The 18,943-nt window shown below is 41.3% G+C and overlaps 2 protein-coding genes across 3 annotated transcripts; one reads left to right on the forward strand and one right to left on the reverse strand.

Moving 5' to 3' along the window:
* Positions 1-1,243: 1,243 nt before the first annotated feature.
* On the reverse strand, positions 1,244-5,092 carry LOC147133450 (uncharacterized). Of its 2 annotated transcripts, XM_086013362.1 has the most exons (3): positions 4,978-5,084; positions 4,041-4,693; positions 1,244-3,650 (listed from the first exon to the last, which is right to left on the reverse strand). In XM_086013362.1, exons 2-3 carry the CDS (start codon positions 4,504-4,506, stop codon positions 2,704-2,706), a joined length of 1,413 nt encoding a protein of 470 aa, XP_085869488.1. In that variant the 5' UTR covers positions 4,507-4,693; positions 4,978-5,084; the 3' UTR covers positions 1,244-2,703. The 2 variants fall into 2 exon arrangements, with proteins under 2 accessions (XP_085869488.1, XP_085869487.1); XM_086013361.1 differs by having other exon boundaries at positions 4,041-5,092.
* Positions 5,093-9,541: 4,449 nt separating this feature from the next.
* LOC147133451 (LRRN4 C-terminal-like protein) lies at positions 9,542-14,923 on the forward strand. The gene is made up of 2 exons (XM_086013418.1): positions 9,542-9,657; positions 11,748-14,923. The coding sequence occupies exon 2, from the start codon at positions 11,756-11,758 to the stop codon at positions 12,470-12,472; it is 717 nt and encodes a 238-aa protein (XP_085869544.1). The 5' UTR covers positions 9,542-9,657; positions 11,748-11,755; the 3' UTR covers positions 12,473-14,923.
* Positions 14,924-18,943: the final 4,020 nt, after the last annotated feature.

Below are 18,943 nucleotides of genomic sequence, written 5' to 3' on the forward strand. Positions count from 1 at the left end.
TTACCTCGGTTCAACTTTTACAGATGACCTGGATGGCTGAGACCTAAACGAAAAAAAACACACACAAAAAAAACAAAGCAAAAACACAAATGAGCGCGTGACCACAGGCAATCTTTGTTTTGTTAGTAGAATAATTGATTGATGACAATTGACAGTACAGTACTCGCTGATTAGCTGAATTATAATGCAGATATTAAAGCAAGTCTTTAGTGTTAAGCCTTAAATCACAACAAAGGAACGCATCAGCAGAGCAGTTTGCGTGCGTTTGCAACCACAGCTGTCATTAGTTTGGTGTCGTTTGTGCGGGGGTGTGTCCAGAGACCGCCACCATCTGTCTGGCTGCAGTACAGTGGTGATGCAATGACATCATGCAAGAGTGCAACCGCGGGCGCTGTAACATCATCATTCATCTCACTGCACGAAGTTGGACCGTAATGTCTTGTTCACTGGCTGACTGCTTAGAAAGGAAACAGAACAACAAACTTACGTTCCAAGTGAGATTCCAAGCAACAGGTTAAAACTTAAAGCGTGTCCACAGTAGTAGGGGGTCGCAGCTCAGGTCACTCAGCTGATGACAAGTGGGACAGTGCAACATCCCAACCAGCAGATGGCAATGTGGAGGGGAAAAAAAGGTTGATACATTTAAAGTGACCGTGTGTAGAATGTTAGAACTTTTCAGTGTTCATTCATTTGAAAATACACTATTAATGTCTATAACATGCAAATAAAATATGTTCTATCACATCAACATTTTTTGGGGTAAAATATACAATCGTAGGTGAAGTAATCTCTAATTATATACGACCATCTTTCACCGCCATTTTTTTTTTGCTACGGATACCCGAATGAGACAAATTTAGCTTGGATTATTGCATTCTATTTGTTCACAACAAGATGGCACTAAAATCTACACTTTAGACCTTGATACTGCTCATAAGAGATTTCGGTGAAATTCCTGATGACATGTTTGAAAGCAAAATGAACGTGCATACATAAACTTGTCCAATTGTTTTAAAGTAATGTCCTCAGTGTGTGTATACTTCACCTCAGATCTCAATTTCCCTCCTCTGCTGTATGAGACCGAGGCCCTCCCTCTGGAGCAAGGAAATTAAAGATGAGCAAGACCACTATTTTGGAGGCACATGCTCTCACTGCCTGCAAACCCTAACAACCTACATGATGCAACCATGAAAATGATTAATTCCATCATTTGTCCAATAAAGTGCAACTATAAACAAGGCCCTTTAGTACAGTAACATTTATAGTGGATGAAACATAACATGAGGTACATTACAGTTTGGGCACAGAAGCATAGAAAAGTCATTGCACATTTAACAGGGACCTCCCGTTTTCATCTTTAAATGACATGCAAAGGCCTCCTTTAATGTCATTTAAAAAAAAACTACAACATTATCAGGGCAAAGCTACCTTGGCAAGCCACACTGTTGGTATCCTAAGACAAACAGTTCACATTTGGAGCATCTTCCATGAAGATAAAATATACAGTACGTTGTTTAGATAGCAGGTGCTTGTTATAGTACAGCATACAAGGAGACAGACAAATACCTGCACTGCAGTATTTTTTTTGTTTTGTTTGAATGCTGAGGAGATTATACAGGACACAAGCAGGAGGAACATCAGTTATTTGCTCAGTATATTTACACTGCGAGTCAGCAGTTTTAAATATGAATAAAACAAAATCCTCTGCTGCACACCAAAAAGAACCCTGATTAGACAAAATAGTTAAATTACAGCCATATTTACACAACAAAAAGTGCATCAGAAAACACATTTGCTGGCCGTTCTTTTTTTTAAAAATCATTTTGCCTCTTGAACATTTGCTCACAGATTATTTTTTTATTTTCTATGTAAAGGCAGATGTTTGTATATCGTGTGCCTAATGTGGATAGTGCCAATAATGTAAGTAATGATCAATAAATAATGCCTCAAGTACCCTGTAAGCTATACAATAATTACATTTTAAAAATCACGGAATATTTGTGACCAGAGTTGTTGTATTAACAATACAAAATGATTTTCTGAAGATGATGCGCGTTGAATTTAATTGCAAAATTCCATAAATATGTGCAACTTGGGATGTCGTGACCTGAGTCACGCTCAGGTAAGAATAACATTCAGTAGCAGGACTGACTGATCATTTTGAAGCCAGGCAAGGCACTTTCACATTTTTTTTTGGAAACTTTTGTAATATCCGCTACAGGTTTTGTCAAATAGCGGACCAAGTCATTAGTGTGTGCCCCAAGCGGTGCTGGATGAACTTCATGTGAACAATTAACAACACCAAAGCATGTAAAATAGCAAAATTACTTTCAAAATCTCAGCCCTTTCACTACTGTAGACTCTCACTCATCCGCAACGCAATGAGGACGAGCCCGACAGAAAACGGATGGATGACTTTTGATTAATACTCCACAATCAGTTGCCAATTATTCCCCTTTTCCTCGCTTCACTTCTCAGGTTCTGATTGGCTTACATGGCTTTACTGTTAAAGAGCCACCTGTGTGCCTTGGCCTGCAAATGCATTTTGTGATGTTGCAACTGATATGGGCTAAGATTTCGGACACAAAACTGTTTCTTTCAAAACACCTGTGGCGCCAAAGTCAAATCTTCAGAGCTTAGAGGTCCGCATTGTTGTATTTAGAAGCAATTTTTCCACCTGGCGGGCATGCGCCGATTAGGTCTCTACACACAGTCAACGACTGCGTTCGCCTCCTCTTCCGCCCCCCACTCTCCAAACCTCATCTGCGGGGACGGCGCCGCCGGGTGCAGGTTGTTCACGTCGTCGACTGCGTCGGCTTCGTCGGCGGCGCCACCGCCGCCGCCGCCGGCCACGTGGCCGCCCTCCTCGCCGTGCGTCCGGATGTGCTTGCGCAGCGCGGCGGGCTCCTTGAAGCTGCGGTTGCAGAAGGGGCAGCAGCACGGCCTCTCTCCCGTGTGGATGAGCTGGTGGTGCTTGAGGTGCTGCAGGCGGCTCAGGCGCTTTCCGCAGATGGCGCACACGTACGGCTTCTCTCCGGTGTGCGTGCGCCGGTGCTTGCGCAGGCCGTCCAAGTGGCGGAAGCAGTTGCCGCACTCGGAGCACGAGTACGGCTTCTCGCCGGTGTGGATCCGCAGGTGGGTCTTGAGGGCGCCCGACTCGCGGAAACAGCGGCCGCAGACGCTGCAAGGGTACGGCTTCTCTCCCGTGTGGATGCGGATGTGCTTCTTCAGGCTTGAAATCAGACGGAAGGTCTTTCCGCACTCTAAGCAGTGGTGCGGACGATCCCCGGAAGGCTCCACGGCCGGGTCGGCGCCCGAAGGTCCCGCTGTCTCGTCTGCTCTGCCTGGTGAAACGCCGTGACCTCTTCCGGGTCCCGAAGTCCTCGCCAGAGGCTTTTGTCCATCCATCATTCGCTGCTGCGGGGCACTGCTGCATTCTCGAACAGGCCTTTGGTGGCGCAGGGGTTGGGTGAAGGTGCGCTGGGCATCCCCCCCGTCTCCAACTTGAACATAGCCCATGGTGTGCGACGACTGTTGGCCATCGCCGACTGTGTCCTTCCTGTTGTTTTGACCGGAGCTCGAAGCTTGTCCCTGCTCCACTTTGATCTCAAAGCTGCCCGCTTCGCCCGCTCCCTGAGACGGCCTCTCCTCTGAAGCACAAACAGCATGAAACCTACATGAGTTTTAAGACTAAAATATGAATGTATAGTGACACCTGACTACGGATGCATCCATCAAATATTTTCAGTCAATCAATTCATTGGATTTCACTAGGATCACTTCTTGGATATTGGGCTATCTTGCAACCATTAAACTTGTATGTTTTTGGCGAGTTTCTGCTTGAATTTGGGCAGCCGTGGCTCAGAGGGAAGAGAGGGTCATCCAGAAGGTCTACTGTTTGATTCCCGCTCTGTGTTGTTGTGTCCTTGGGCAATACACTTCACCCACCTCACCTCCAGTGCCACTCACACCGGTGTACAGGTGGAAGTGACTGTTTGGGCCGTATGATTATTCTTTACAGGGTATTAGAATCGCCGTACCTGGTCTGTTGGCGTCAGCGCACATGTGAGATGTGTCTGTTGCAAAGGAGTCCAGAGCGTGGTTGGTCACAGAACCATCCGGTTGAATGGACAGCTGGCACATCTTGTAATCATCTCTTGGCTCAAACCCATGAAGCGAGTCGTCCACGGAACCACCCAGACCCATGTCGACGCCGCCATTTCGAGGGTTCTGATGGTCCCGGTCGACGCCTGCCGCCATAGAGGACAAAGACGGAGCAAAAACCGACTGACCGATATTATGAGGGCCACTGTATGAGATCTGAAGCTGGTCTATGAGCTTCTGAGCACTGCAAAGACAATCCTGCATCGTCTTCAACTCCCTCTCAGACACCTCCAGACGCACTTTGAGCCTCTCGTTCTCCTGTTCCTTGTGCAGCAACTCTTGATGAGTCTCGTTGAGTACAAGCACCACTTCGGCCAGGAGAGTATCAACTGCAGCCGACATGGCAGATTGAATGGTCGGTGCAAGGCGGGATTTCAGCGATGTTACACTCACGCTGCCGTATACAACCTTGTCTGGTTTGCGGTCGTAGCAGGATTCTACCACAGGCCTGTCAGGAATGTTGATACTCGGCTTGCGGTTGCCACTAATTGACGAAGGAGAATCCACGGCGCTCGTATATCCTGCCCGCCTGGAAGCCATCGCTTTCCTTAATGAGTTAGCGTAGGCTAATAATAGTGCTAACGTCGTGCTAGAAGCGGAGAACTGGCAGGTATGCTCGATAGATGGTAAGAGTCAGGTGTTACCGCTTCGTTTGACGTCACTGACCAAAACAGACCATTCGGAAATTAAACAGGGCCCAAATCCGCGTGCTAGCATTAGCCTGCTAACTTTAACTATCGTGTCAATGCGTAACCCTGAGAACACGGTATCGACCGTTTATATGTAGGAATATAGTTCAACTGCGTTACTTACTAAAATGTAATGATTTCTCCCTGTGTCGATTCCTCCATTTGCGACCTCATAACAACGGAATTGCGTTTGGCTCGTCGCAATTTGATGACGTCACTACCAGTAATGCGTGTCAACGTTGGACTAAACGCGCAATGTCAAATGAAGCCGAAAATAATAATTTTACAGAGAACCCAAAAAGTGCCAAAATGTTCTAGGCCAATTTGCAATTAAATACATAATACATTAAATAGTACTGCATTCATTTGTGAAGTTCAACATTTAATTGCTAAACGTAAATAAATAGTGGAATTAGTACAAATCAAAATTATTATATAAATACGTAATTAAATCATTCATGACACATTTAATTATATTTTATTATGTTTAGTTATGTTAGCAACTTATTTAATTTTGGCACTTTGGTCCTTCATACAATAAACAAAAATATAACAGAACCAAAGTGACAAATTAATACGAATGATTGCACTTGCATATCAAACCCTTCATGTTTTGCAAAAGGTTGCTGATAATTTTGGCGAGCCCGGATTTAAAACCAAAAAGTACAAAACATATTTAAATTCATGTTAATAAAACTTACCCGTACTGAAATTAAAAACACCAAAGGAACTTAAAGCAGACCATCGATAAAAGAATACCTAACAACGTTGTCATTGATGTATGAGTATACATTTATGTGATATACTTGGGTCATTTGCAAAATTAGACACCCATGGTTCACATTCAAGTAGCATGACACTGTGCTTATCGACTTCCCAGTATAAACGTGTTGAAACTAATGTAAACAAGGAGGTTGCATAAGGAATTTTAATTTGAGACATTTATAATCAATGAACAGATTTGCGCGAACACAAACTGATATCACTTTCAGCGTGCTATTTAACTGGAATAAAAAAAAAAATACAAGACATGCATGACAGCACTGACTCCCAACAGAAAATGTTGTTCCTACTTAAATACGTCAGAGGGCGCTGTAGACCGCTCCGAACATGACAAGACAGTTCATTGAGTAGTAGTACAATAATATAGTTAGTACCGGTAGATTCAAATTTCTCTTACTTCATAATTTACTTAGCACTACGAGCACCACTATAATGGTTAATATTAAAATACAGTAGTAGCGTAAAGGAATCAAACAAAAAAAGGCAGAGCTTTATTCCTCCAAAATACAGTTTTCAGTATTGTAAACAACTGTAACATTATGCACAGTTTATATATACATACATACATATCGGCAAACAACCATCCAATGTACCTAACAAACATGTTTTTACAATGTGGGAAGAAACTACCTGGATAACACGCATGCAAGCTTGGGAAGAATATGCAAACAACACATAAAAAGGCCCGAACCGGGATTTGAACCGAAAACCTCGCCATATGCTTACACTGGTCCGTGTCTCTTTTGGTCATTGGATATTATATTTGGAAGCAGATATGAGCAAATGGAAAAACGACTCGTTATTTGATTTTCATTTTAAAATACAAACACAAAAATTGAAATACAGCTTGATTTTCGTATAGTATCTGTTTTAGATTCCCGGCAGTTATCAGCATTTCAAAGCATTTCTCTAGTGACCAGGAGATGGCGACAGCGTAGCGCCCGAAGAAGATATTGTGAACTGTTTTGTAACCTGGGAAAAAAAAAATGTTGGTATCCTCTGTGAAAGAAATAATAATAATAATAATGATAATTAAGAAAAGTAATAGAAACAAATAAAACTTGAATGAAAAGTAACTAATGAATATCAGAAATAGCTTGTTAGCGCAAACAAAAACAACAAACAGACAAAAAAAGTGGAAGTCTCAAAAGTGGTGCCTTATATATATAAAAAAAATCTTCATGAAAATAAATAATAAAATAAAGATGTTCAACCATAATTCAAAAGCTATTTCTGATTTTCATTAGTTAGTTTTCATTAAAGTTTGATTTGTTTTTATTACTTTTCTTAGTTTCTTTAACAGAGGATATTAACATTTTTTTCCAGGTGACAATACAGTTCACGATATCGTCTACAGGCGCTACGCTGTCGCCATCTCCTGGTCACTAGGAGAAATGCGTTCGGTGACAACTTCCAGAAATCTAAAACCAATATATGAGCCGTATTTCGATTTGTGTCTCGTGAAATACAGTATTCTATTTTGGTCAAACCAAACATCAAATTAAACATTTTCTTACTCGTTCCAGACACCAAACTAGAAAATCAAGCTGTATTTCAATTTTGATATTAAAACAAAAATCAAATAATGCTTCGCTTTTCAATTTTTAATATCTTGTTTCAAACGTAACATCCAATGACCGAAAGAGACACGGACCTTACACTATACTCCACTTTACCCATTTAATTAAATTCAATCCCTGAAGGGAAATTTCGTGCAGATTTACTCTACGTATTACGGTATATGAAAATCTGTCGTCACTTATTGATTCTCTTTTAATGGAAAATGCGGGCCCATCCCAGCCATCCAACGACGTTGGGGGAAAACCGACTTGGTGTATTGCAAGCCTTTGGCTGCAAGACCTCACTAACAATTCCCATCTGCTTGAATTTGTCACAAAAGAAACACTTAATCACAATTCTCCAAATTAGACAGTAAACACAGAACGAACACAAAGCAGGACGACAGATATGCAAATGGATTATTTTTACACTAAAAACATCGGATTTTCACATGAATATACTTCATGGCGCAGATGTGCCTCACCATGTCGAGAAAGAAAACAAAGAAACCACTGGTGTACCACGTAACAGATGTCGAAAGGGTCGATACGAGGAAAAAACGATCAGGATCGTTATCAGGCTTCTGCAAAGCATCACCAACCATTTTTGGGGTCGTTTTGTTCAAAACTAATCTTTTTTCTTTAAAGGAAAATGAAAAAAAAAAAAAAGAAAGTTGGGTCAAATTGACCCAAGTAGTGGATTGGTCCATTTTTGACCCCAAATTTGGCCTTTTTTTTTTTTTTTTTTTAACCCAACTGTTTTTAGAGTGTTTGAATCAGCTGTATAGGAGGAGGGAGACATCAAAAACAGACTGGATAGGGGCTCTTGAGGACCATACAGACCAGACAAAGGAAAATACAAAAATACAGTGATGCTGTATGATCTATTTCTATCCGTTCCAATACTTTTGCTCCAAATGTGACGTTCTGTAAGAAACAATGCAAGCCCAGATCAGGTCATCGCTAGAAAATTCTGTGGCACTAGACAGATGTATTTTACTGGTCCCACGGGGGAGAAAAGTGAGGACAGTCCAATGAATCATTTTGAGTTTCAATGTAGCAAAGATGGAATACTTGACGTGTGTGTTCCATCAGTTTGCTTATAAATACCAAGTCTGCTTTAGTAAACTGAGTGGCTTTTATGCTCCTAAATTTCTCAGCATCCCGACCTTTTACTCCCTTTCGAGCCAATTCAGTCTGCATATGAAAAGAGGCGAATGGGCATCACGCAAGTCTGATCTGCTTTATTTCCTGTATTTGGGGAGCAGATGTCCCTCAGCCGCATTCCGTTTCTGTTTGGACTTTGTTGGGACGTTCCATGCAAAGTCATGCATTTTATTTAGGTGAGAGGTCCAAATGAGGCGTGAGCGGCAATCCGGAGTCACTTAGTAATCGTTCACGTACAAAGCATCCGCAGTCATTTTTGGGGGGAGTTTTCTAGCTCCCTTTAAGGTGATGAGAGTTCATTAACAAGTGAGAATTTTTTTTTTTTTTTTTTTTTTAACGTTAGAATTTAAAAAATGTTAATACTAGTGCGAAGGAATGCAGATGAATTGCCTGCGCTGGCCTGATTAGAAATGATGATTTCCAGTGGCTATATAAAGTCTACACACCCCTGTCCAAATGTCAGGTTTTTGTGATATAAACAATGAGGCCAAGAGAAATCCTGTCAAAACTTATTCCGGAATTAAATTGCGAAGATTATAGAGGACGTCATCTACAATCTTTACAACTAAATTAAAAATAAGTAAACAAACGACTCAGATAATTTGGTTGCACAAGTGTGCACACCCTCATAACTAGGAATGCGGATGTGTTCAGAATCAACTAATCACACTTATATTCAGATGTTCTAGTAGGCTTTTCCTTATATTCTCCTCTTTTCCGCAGAAGTTCTGGGCTAACATTGACTGCTATTTCAAACTTAAAATTAAATCCATTTGGTGATAAGTGTTTTTTTGCACAAAACATACCTTTTGGAAAATTGGCCCAAAATTTCAACCCTGCGTTCATCAGACTTTAACACATTTGCGCACACGCGTTTGGGGGATTTCAAGTGTGTTTTCGCAAAAATTTAAAAAAATCAAGGTTGAATTCTTCAACCATAATTCCAAAACGTCACATTAACGGTGGGGAAAAGTTCTGAAATTATTTTTTGGGGGGTCACCGTTTTTAAACCAGAAAAACCTGGCAACCTGGGCGTGTTGCATCCACTGTGAGTGATAGTCAACTCTTCTGAAAACATGCAGACACATTTTACTCTTGACGGGGCGGGAGGTGGAGCGGGTGCATGAAGGGTCCAAAAAGGGGTGGGGGTGGGGGGGGGAGTGTGGGAGGTTACAGTCATTAGAGAGAGGAGTAGAAATAATACATAAAGGAGAAGCAGGCAAGTGGAGGACAGAACAGCAGCGCAAGGAGCTTCCTAAAAGCGTTTAAACTACAGAAACCTCTGCGAGCAACAAGTAAGTTACCCCCCCCCACCCACCCATCCGACATTTGATCACTTTTGACGCTTGGTAGAAAAAGTACACATAGGCAGAAAATGTGTTTCCTGTGCAATCAGACACAAATTGTATTATGAGGTATTTGAGATCTTTGCGTTGATTCATTGTGAAAATTCCACACGGGCAGCTTTCCTGTAAGTGGATCCAGCTGAGTGGGCTGCACTGTGTCCCGCATGGGTGTGTGGAGGCATTCGCCGAAACTCTCTTGTGCAATACGGTCTGGAATGTTGAATTAGTGCGAGCTTAACATGTGAGGATTAACCCGAGCAGATACAAATACACTGCTTTAAATCCTGCTACTAAATATTGATGTTTCTGTACTAAAAAAAAAAAAAAAATAAAAGTTGCATTTGGACATATCAACTGGCACAATTGAATGAGATTCAAAACAAGATCTTTGTCAAAAAATACAAGAATAGATATCGTCAAATATTTCAATCATCCCAATATTCCGATGTCATCTTTTCTTGGATGGATAACATGATTTTAGAATGTAGCTCTGCGAGGTGGTTAACACGTCTTGCCTCACGGATCTGGTGTCCACGGTTCGAATCTCTGCCCAGGTGCTCCTGAGTGGCTTTGCGTCTCCTTCCCGGGTTTTCTCCAGCTTCCTTCTACATTCCAAAAAATGCCCTTTTTTCCCCCAAAACTGTCTATAGGTGTAAATATAAATGGCAATGGTTGTCAATGTGCCCTTTAATTGGCTAGCAACCAGTCCAGAGTGTACCCCGCCTCTCCCCCTTAAATCATCTAAGATGGGCTCCTTCTAGAGTGGAACATAATTCACCGTTCTTGATGTGTCCGATCATTTTTTTTCCCCACTTGTTTTTGATGTTTTCCCACATCCTTCTTTTCCCTGATGTAAGTTGACAGGCAAGGCGGGTGGAGTTTTCTTGCATTACTGTTTGACACAGTTGGCAAGCGTACTTACACTCTGTGCTTAAATGCAGATAGGCTTGTCGTGTTTATCAAAACAAACAAAAAAAAAACTGGTAGAAGTGCTGATTCACGACCTGTACTTCAATAAAAAATAAGGTTAGGGTTAAGTAAAAAATACTTTGTTACTGTCAGTTGCATAAAATATTCGTTTTTGTCAGTTTGGGGAGAAAGTAAAAAAAAAAATGTTGTCACAAAATAGTTTCTCTCCTTTTATTAACTCACATAGTGGTTCATACTTGATGAATAGCTAGCTAGCTTGCACAGGTTGACTTTTATGCTAACAAAAAAAAAAAAAAAGGTCAACCCAATGACTTTACTAATGTTGTGGACTTAGTATAAAAACAACTGAAAAAAAAAACCCTGCATCTTGCATTACTTCTTTTTTTTCTTCATATTAGAAACATTTTTGAACGGCAGATGCTTCCCTGAATTTGTTGCCATTGTCTTTAATGCTACTTGGGTCACTGTTGTCCCTACTTTTTCTGCCATACAAGGCCTCCAAATCGCAATCAATCAAAATGTCTACTCCGTTTAGCGTTTAGCTCTATTTTTGCGCCCCCCGCCTACCTTTTTTTTTTGGTCAAGGTGTCATTAGCGGAGGTTGAAAAAAGGAACGAGCCTATTTTGACAAAGTGAGTAATCAAAAATACTGTTTTAAAAAATTAGGGAGTAAATGTCAAAAAAAAAAAAAAAAAAAAAAATCAACAGAAAATAAGTACACAAATATATACTGGAGTACTGTGGTTAAGTATCCACAAATCCTCCATACAGTACAATATTAAAAAAAATAGTTTGACAGCTAAAACCGCTCTAAACACAAATAAACAGCAAATGAATTTAGAAATATGAAATAAAAACTAATAAAAAAAATCCCGAAACGATTATAACCCTGATTTGTACTTGATTACTTCCCACAACCACTATTCATCATTCACCCTTGTCCTCCAGCAGTCTAATTTGCGCAGCAGAGACCCCCCCCCCCCTTTCATATAAAATAAAATAGCAGCAAAAGTCCACCCCTCAGGGGGGAATAGCAGGGTCTTGATGGGGTCCAAGATGTGACTATATAAGTACTTATTGATACGGTCTGTTCTTTGTATCATCTCCAGGCTGTGTGATGGCTGCCAGCACACATGTTCCCTTGATGGCAATTTGCCTGCTTCTCTTCAGTGGTTCCACTTCCCAGCCCACAACAAAACAAGAGCCAGGGGCCAATCGGACACGACCCCTCAGACCCCGCGCGTTCTCGCCCGAGCTCCCCCCGGACGAATATTACGACACGGAGAACGACGTCACCACCGTTCCGGCCAAGGTGATACCGGCAAACGGAGGAACCGACAAGAGATGTGACTACAACCCCTGTGAGGAGGACCAGCCCACTTGTTTTGAGCTCTCGTTCGCCAATAACTGCTTATGTCCGGGGGAAACGTCTCACCTCGTGCCGCCGCGGCCTCCTTTTCTCAAAACGGTGAGCTGGAACGGTTCCGACGTGGTCCTCCGCTGGTGCGCCCCTTACTCCTTTGTGAAAGCCTATCGGGTGACGGTCGGCGGGGCGGAGAGGGACGTGTTCGGCGAGGGCAGACGCAGCGGGGGCGTGGGACCCGTCGAGAGCGTCTCCGAGGTTTGCGTGGTGGCGCTGAATGAGGCCGGCGACAGCGAGGCCTCGTGCGTGATGTACCGGCCCGAGGGCGGCAGCGCGTCTCTAAGGGCAGGGCTCATCGGAGGCGCTCTGGGTCTCTTGCTGCTCGTCTTGCTGGCTGTCCTGCTCTGGAGGCGCCGACAGCAGAGGAAGCTGCAGAACAGCATCGCCGTGAGAGCCGCTGCCGAAACCTGAACGGCAACAAGCGCTTTCACATGAGACACTTTTATCTTTTGAGGCGGAGGTCAACGCAAACATTTTTTCTTTTTCTTTCAAGAATATGTTCTACGCAAGCCCTCTAGTTGAAACGGGGCATTCTGATAGATATTGCGTTTGTGGAATAAGTGTTAATCCACTCGTTTTGAGCCATTTTGTCTTCTGTCGACTGAAAATGACGTCACAACTGCTCACAACGACCAATCGCGGCTCAGATTCAGAGAACAGGTCAGCCGTGATTGGTCGTTGTGAGCAGTTGTGATGTCATTTTCAGTCGACAGAAGACAAAATGGCCGCCCCCGGAGATGGCTCAAAACGAGTGCATTTTACTGTTTAACTTATATTCCACAAACACAAAATGAATCAGAATGCAGTTTTTCAACTAGTGGGCCTGCTGGGAACATATTCTTGAAAAAAAAGATGTTTGGGTTGACTTCCGATTTAAGGCACTAGTGTGACAACTGGTTTTCTTTGTAAATACAGCTGCAAAAAGCATTTTTTTTTTTTTAGTTAGCTTTTTATCCCGGAGGGGGCCACGGGGTGGCCAAGGCTATCGCATAGGGTCGGCAGAACAAACAAAACATTTTTTTACAAACCCCCAAAAATCTTTAGAAAACCTGGAGAAACATTCATTATGTTCTCTACGGAGAACAGGGGGGTAAATGTGGAGAAAAAAAACACTAAGAAAAATCTGAAAATACCCAAAAGTCAATAACTAACCCAAGCATATTTTAGGGGGGGGGGGGGGGGCAGTGCCCCCGTGTACCCCCCCTAGATCCGCCAGAGCTACAAAATAATTCACTATCAAAAAAACACATGACAAATTGTTCAATCCAAAAAATTGAAACATGCAATTACATTTTTTAGTCTTTTGCAAAGTTGCTTCACCCAGTTAGATATGTTTTAGTTATTCACAAAATATATATTTAATATATAAATATACAGTAATCAAATTGACAAATTATTTTATTCATACCTTACACATTCACACAAACATAACATATTTATGTATTACTGTTTTTGTTTTTTTTAATTATTCCACAAATCAGAAGTCAATACAAAATCTCACAGTACATATATAACAGGATACGCAAAAGAAACTGGGTGGTCATAAAAATAGAAAATGATTGAGATTTACTGGCCGACAATAAAATATTAATGAGAACACTTGTTCGTTTTTGCTGCGGTTAAAATAAACATGCAAATTCTCTTTTACGTGGCGCGATCACGTTGGCGTGGCGCCAATCGTACCATTTGATGCCGGCTAAACTTTTTAAAAACAATTTTTATTGTGGTTTGCACTTGCATCGCATTATACTGAGAAGCATTTCTAATATGAACACTCGAAGCTAAATACGACTTTAGATGTGGATCTCATTAGATTGCGCATTCCTAATGAAGTGTCTGGTGAGTGTCCCCTCCTCCCCCCGTGCAAAAATTTGAGAGAGGGAAACCATTCACGCTATGTGGGAGTGAAATATAGGTGCTTAATTCCTCTGCCAAGTTTTAGAGGAAAATAAATCCCGATGACACATTTCACATATAAACAGCAGACAGGAGATTTTCTTTTCTTTTTTTTTAAATTTAGGGCTAAGCCAGTGCTGCATGTTTTTGTGTATAGAGCAATCTAAATATCGGACAGGAAACGTTGCAAAAAGACACAGCAGGGTTGTTTGTACAAAGTAAACCAATCTGTAAGGTTATTTGAGGTCAAATACATGAAAAAGGTAAAAAAAAAAAAAAATTAATAATATTTAAGACAAAGACCCATAACTGACATGTTGGAGGTATTATACTATTAAGTCCTAATGCCATAAAATATTGTACGTGGCATTGATTTGATGCGTAGCTCTCTGTGAGATGTTTTTTTTTTGTTGTTGTTTGTAAATGTTACTTTTTTGGCGTAATCAAACGCACACCAAGCGAGGCTTAATTCTGACTGCTGTACTGTATAAATTTCTCCATGGTTCTATTAAACACCATTCCAGTCCAACTGTGTGTCTGGGCCGTTACTTAACAGTTGTTGAACGGGCGTCTTGCTCCATCTGTCATGTTGTCGGAAGTTTGAGCTCAAGTGTTCACCGTTGTTTTTGCAGCTGTGGGAATTTTTTTTTTTTCCCCCCAGTGGGTATAGGTTTCTCGAGTCTTGTTTCATTCCAGCTGAGACTTCGCAGTCTTCCATCACTTGGCAGGTATGAAGCCATGATAAGAAAGAATGTCCACTATTTCAAAATCTCCACTTCATCTTGTCAACTGACGTTCATATCACAACTGAGTTCCAACGGCATCTTTTTTTCTTCAAACAGGGCGGCTGGAACGGGGATTTGAACCTTAGCGTTGTGATCAGACGTGCTAAACACTATCAACTGTGCTGTGTGAAAAATAGTCACTTCAACTCAATAAATGTGTCTGGTCTGATTGTCAAGTGGAGTTGCATGGTCTTGTAACACATTTTTTTTTTTTTTTTAGCATTTCAGATTGAAACAAGTCCAAACAGGTCAGAATTATGTAGGTGGCTGGCATATACGGGTTTATTGGACTGTGGAGCAGGGGCGGAGCCAGAAGGTGGCAAATGGGTGGGCCTGGAAAAATCATCATATATTTCAATAAAATGACAAACTGACTAATATGAAGTTAAGCTCTTCCTTAGACAATTACTGTTATGCCATTGTTAATATTCAATTAAAAAAAGAACACAACGAAAACACAAATTCAAAAATAATTTCATAATAATTCACTGAAAATGGAAAAGTTTCTTTTTTTTTTTCATGACTCTCACTGGGTGGGCAGTTTGTCAATCTGAGCGGACCTGTGCACACCCAGGCCCACCCATGGCTCCGCCCCTGCTGTGGAGTGGTGATGATTGAGCCCTACTAACTCTACCTAGCAGCAAGAGGCAACTGACTGTGTTGGGTATTTGCCACAAAATGTTTCACAAGTCATTCGCACAATAAAAGTGACTAGAAGAAGCGTACTGTATTGCAGCTACCCGCCAAGCTAACAGTTAGCATAGCTGCCATTTCTTCTTCTATATTACGTTCTCTACTTTGTTTCGGAGTAGGCTAGATGCCATGTGACACCATGCTGCCCCTCACGGGTCAGTTTTGGCACTACAACAGGCATCTGGTTTGGGTGAGGGGACTCATAATTGTTTGTGGAAATATTATCCTTTTCTTCATTCTGGTTAGCAGCGTAGGGATGGGCCAAAACCATATCTTTTTTTTTGCTATTCGTACTTCCTGTACATATAGTGAATGACCATTTGTTCCAATACCTTTGTCCATGTAGTGTACCCCTCAGGCAGATTTGAATGTCAAAAGCGGTCACAAGGCACAGAATGTGTTTAGATTAGATGAGTACCAGCATGTTTTTATTTTCTTGTGAACTGTTTGTCACTCACTTAAGATGCCGGAAACGACAAAGCAGATTACGGCTTGTGACGCTTCCCCCGAGCGTGGACGCATTTTGCAACATGGTCTGCATCTGACGAGCATTCACCTTCTCAATCCGGAGTCATGTTGAGTCGTCCATTCGTCATAAAGGTGACTCGTGTACATCCGGCAGCAGTTTTGTTCACTGACGAAGCTACTTTGCCTAAATTTCTGCTCAAAAGCAACTTTGTGTGTGTGTGTACGTGTCACCAAAATTCCTGGATTATCTGTGAATTGGTGACTCACCATTGGTGACGCAAGCGGCTTTGGATTCATGTGTTTGTAAAGTGAGGGCTAATGCTTAACAGTTGTTCATTTTTGATTGGTGCAATAATTGCTGTGCACTCAAGTGTTCTACATGGAGTGAGGAGGTTGCGTGTTTTGTCTACCACTGTTCATTGCCTACGATTGTCAGATCTTTGCTGCCCTCTGCTGGCTGCATTATTAAATACATCCATCCTTTAGTTCATCTCAAATTTCTTCGTAGACTCGGAACATTTTGAGCTGAAGTGAATTTGGGTATGTTGAGTATGACTTTATTTTTTGGTAATGCCAAAGAGAGAGACTACAAGAAGGTGTTTACGTATAGCATTCCAATACACTAAATGTAACTTGGGACATGGAGAACATGTGTACATCAAGAAATTAGAATATAGTGAAAAACTATTTATGGCAATAGCTCAATTAAAAAATATAGCTTCACTATACTCTGTGAAATATTTCATAAATAATTTTTTGAAACAAAGAAAAATCATCATCATCATCACATTGAAAATCTGTATATGATTCACACTTTTTTAAAATGAATTATTTTCTACAGCATTCTAACTTAGCGGGACGCAACTGTACCTGCGCTGAGAAAGAATGGCTAAAGAAATAATAGAAGTATTCACTATTTTTATTTATTTATTTATTTTTTTTAAAAACTCACTGTCTTAGCTTTTTTTTTCTTTTGCTATTTTCGCTTAAAAACATTCACCACAACTAATTTTAACACAAAATTTGTCAGGGATATTAATACTTCAGTGCTTCGGAGTAAGGGAGGCATAGTGAGCAGTTGCAACACACACACACACACACACACACACACCCCCACACACACGCACACACACACGCACACACACACAGACTACATGATACATCTCTTAAAATGTGGATCCGTCATTCCACAGTATACCGTTTTTTAAAAAAAATCTAACAGACATCATGTTACAGTGAACATTTTGCGTGCCTGAAATGGCTGTCCACCCTGTCATTACAGGGTAACTGCCCGGTGAAAAAAATAGCCTCTGATGTTTTTCAGCATTTTGTCTGCCTTTAATGGAAGCTGGAAATTGGCTACTTAAAGAATAATTATTTGTTTCATCGTTTTCATATGTATGAAGATGGACGACAAGGTCCACCACGGGCTCATAAAATGCTAACATTAGCCAAAAATGTCCACCCTGTCAGCAAACACATTTTTCTGTTTTCATGTATATTTTCTGTGTGCAGTTCATTTCTGAAAAAAAAAAACAAACAAAAAAAAAAAACAACAACACTAATTGTGGGGGCTTGAAATGGAAAAGTGTCAAGTCTCAAAGGCACAATACACTCTAGTATCAGCCATAGTTAGCATAATCACAAAAATAATAGCTCATTATTTGGCAAGTAGAAGGGCCAGGCCACTCTTCTGTAATTACCCAAGTCATTAATTAACATCTAATTGTAAATTGGTACTCGCCGGTCCTTAACTCTCATGCAATTAATAACCGGTATTTAATTTGCATTTGGCCAGAGACAAGATGAGTAACTACAGAAATAATAGTTATTTCTTTACTCAGCTGCCGTGATTGGCTTGTATGACATGCCGGATGATTTATGTTGAAGGGTTTGCGTGTCAGCGCGTATATCCTATTTGAACCGCGCAAACGGCTTTTATATCGCGCTTCAATGGCAATCAAAGCGCCGTCTAGATCACTAGAGGTCATTACTGTTGAGCGAGTTCCTAAGCACCTTAGGTATCAGCTCCGTGATAAGGAAGAGGGAACGGAAATGAGTTGATGTCATTTGCACCGCTGTTTTTTTTTTTTTTTTTTTTTTTTTTGGGGAATGTAAAAGAGACATTTGTCTGCTTGGCTTTTTCCATCAACTGCCTGCCAGGAAAGCAGGACAGCAGTGTGCTCTAAGAGAGTGTGCCGTCAAGTGCTTTTTCATCTCATGTGCTGTGGAATTCAGGTAACCATGGCAACCTGCCACCGTACAATGGGACATACAGGCAAATACGCCCGAGTTATCCGTCAAGACTGTCAAACACAAACGATCGGACGTGACCTTAACGGGCTGGCAATTATTGCCAGCCTGAAATTATTGTGGCACGGCATCAAGCAAACGTCACTAAACGCTGCTCTCTATCCCTTTTTCTTTGCCCATTATGTTGCTGTAACATGAAAGAAGTTATTCGATGTAGCATTAGCATGATTGCGTGTAAAATAATACATGTAATTTTTGTCTAACCCCCTAAAGTCCTATATTGGGACTAACCCCAGACAATTACGCAAAAACATTGCTTTTCTGTCCATGATCTCACCTTTGATCGACATAAAAGTAATTTCCCCTCGGGGACTAAAAGTAGTATGACGATCAAATTAAAAAGGCCGATATTTTAGAGCTATTAATTGTTGGGTGGGAAAAAAAACAAAAAAAAAAAACAGTCACCCGTACCCAATGAGTTGCACCTTTTGTTCCTGATTTTATGGCTAATCCTTTCAGCATCATTTGTTAAAAAGGCTTTTGCTGTGATGAGGCTTGATAGAAAAGGAGCAGAAAAGGAGCTGGCATTCATTCGTTTTCTGCTCAAAAGTATTACGCAAGAGTCATCAGAGACGCAATATGCCTCATTTGGTGTGCCGAAGGACTTGGGCAGGTGCTGCCATTTGGGTCTTTAACCGTGTAGTAAACCTGCAGGGACGCGAAGCCAGAGCCGTATTTAACCTTGCCAGATCCCCCAGCGGAGCAGCTGTTCTCACCGTGCCCAATT

Source organism: Filicampus tigris, chromosome 17, assembly GCF_054856515.1.
Source record: "Filicampus tigris isolate MCC_2025a chromosome 17, RoL_Ftig_1.0, whole genome shotgun sequence".
Taxonomy (NCBI): domain Eukaryota; kingdom Metazoa; phylum Chordata; class Actinopteri; order Syngnathiformes; family Syngnathidae; genus Filicampus; species Filicampus tigris.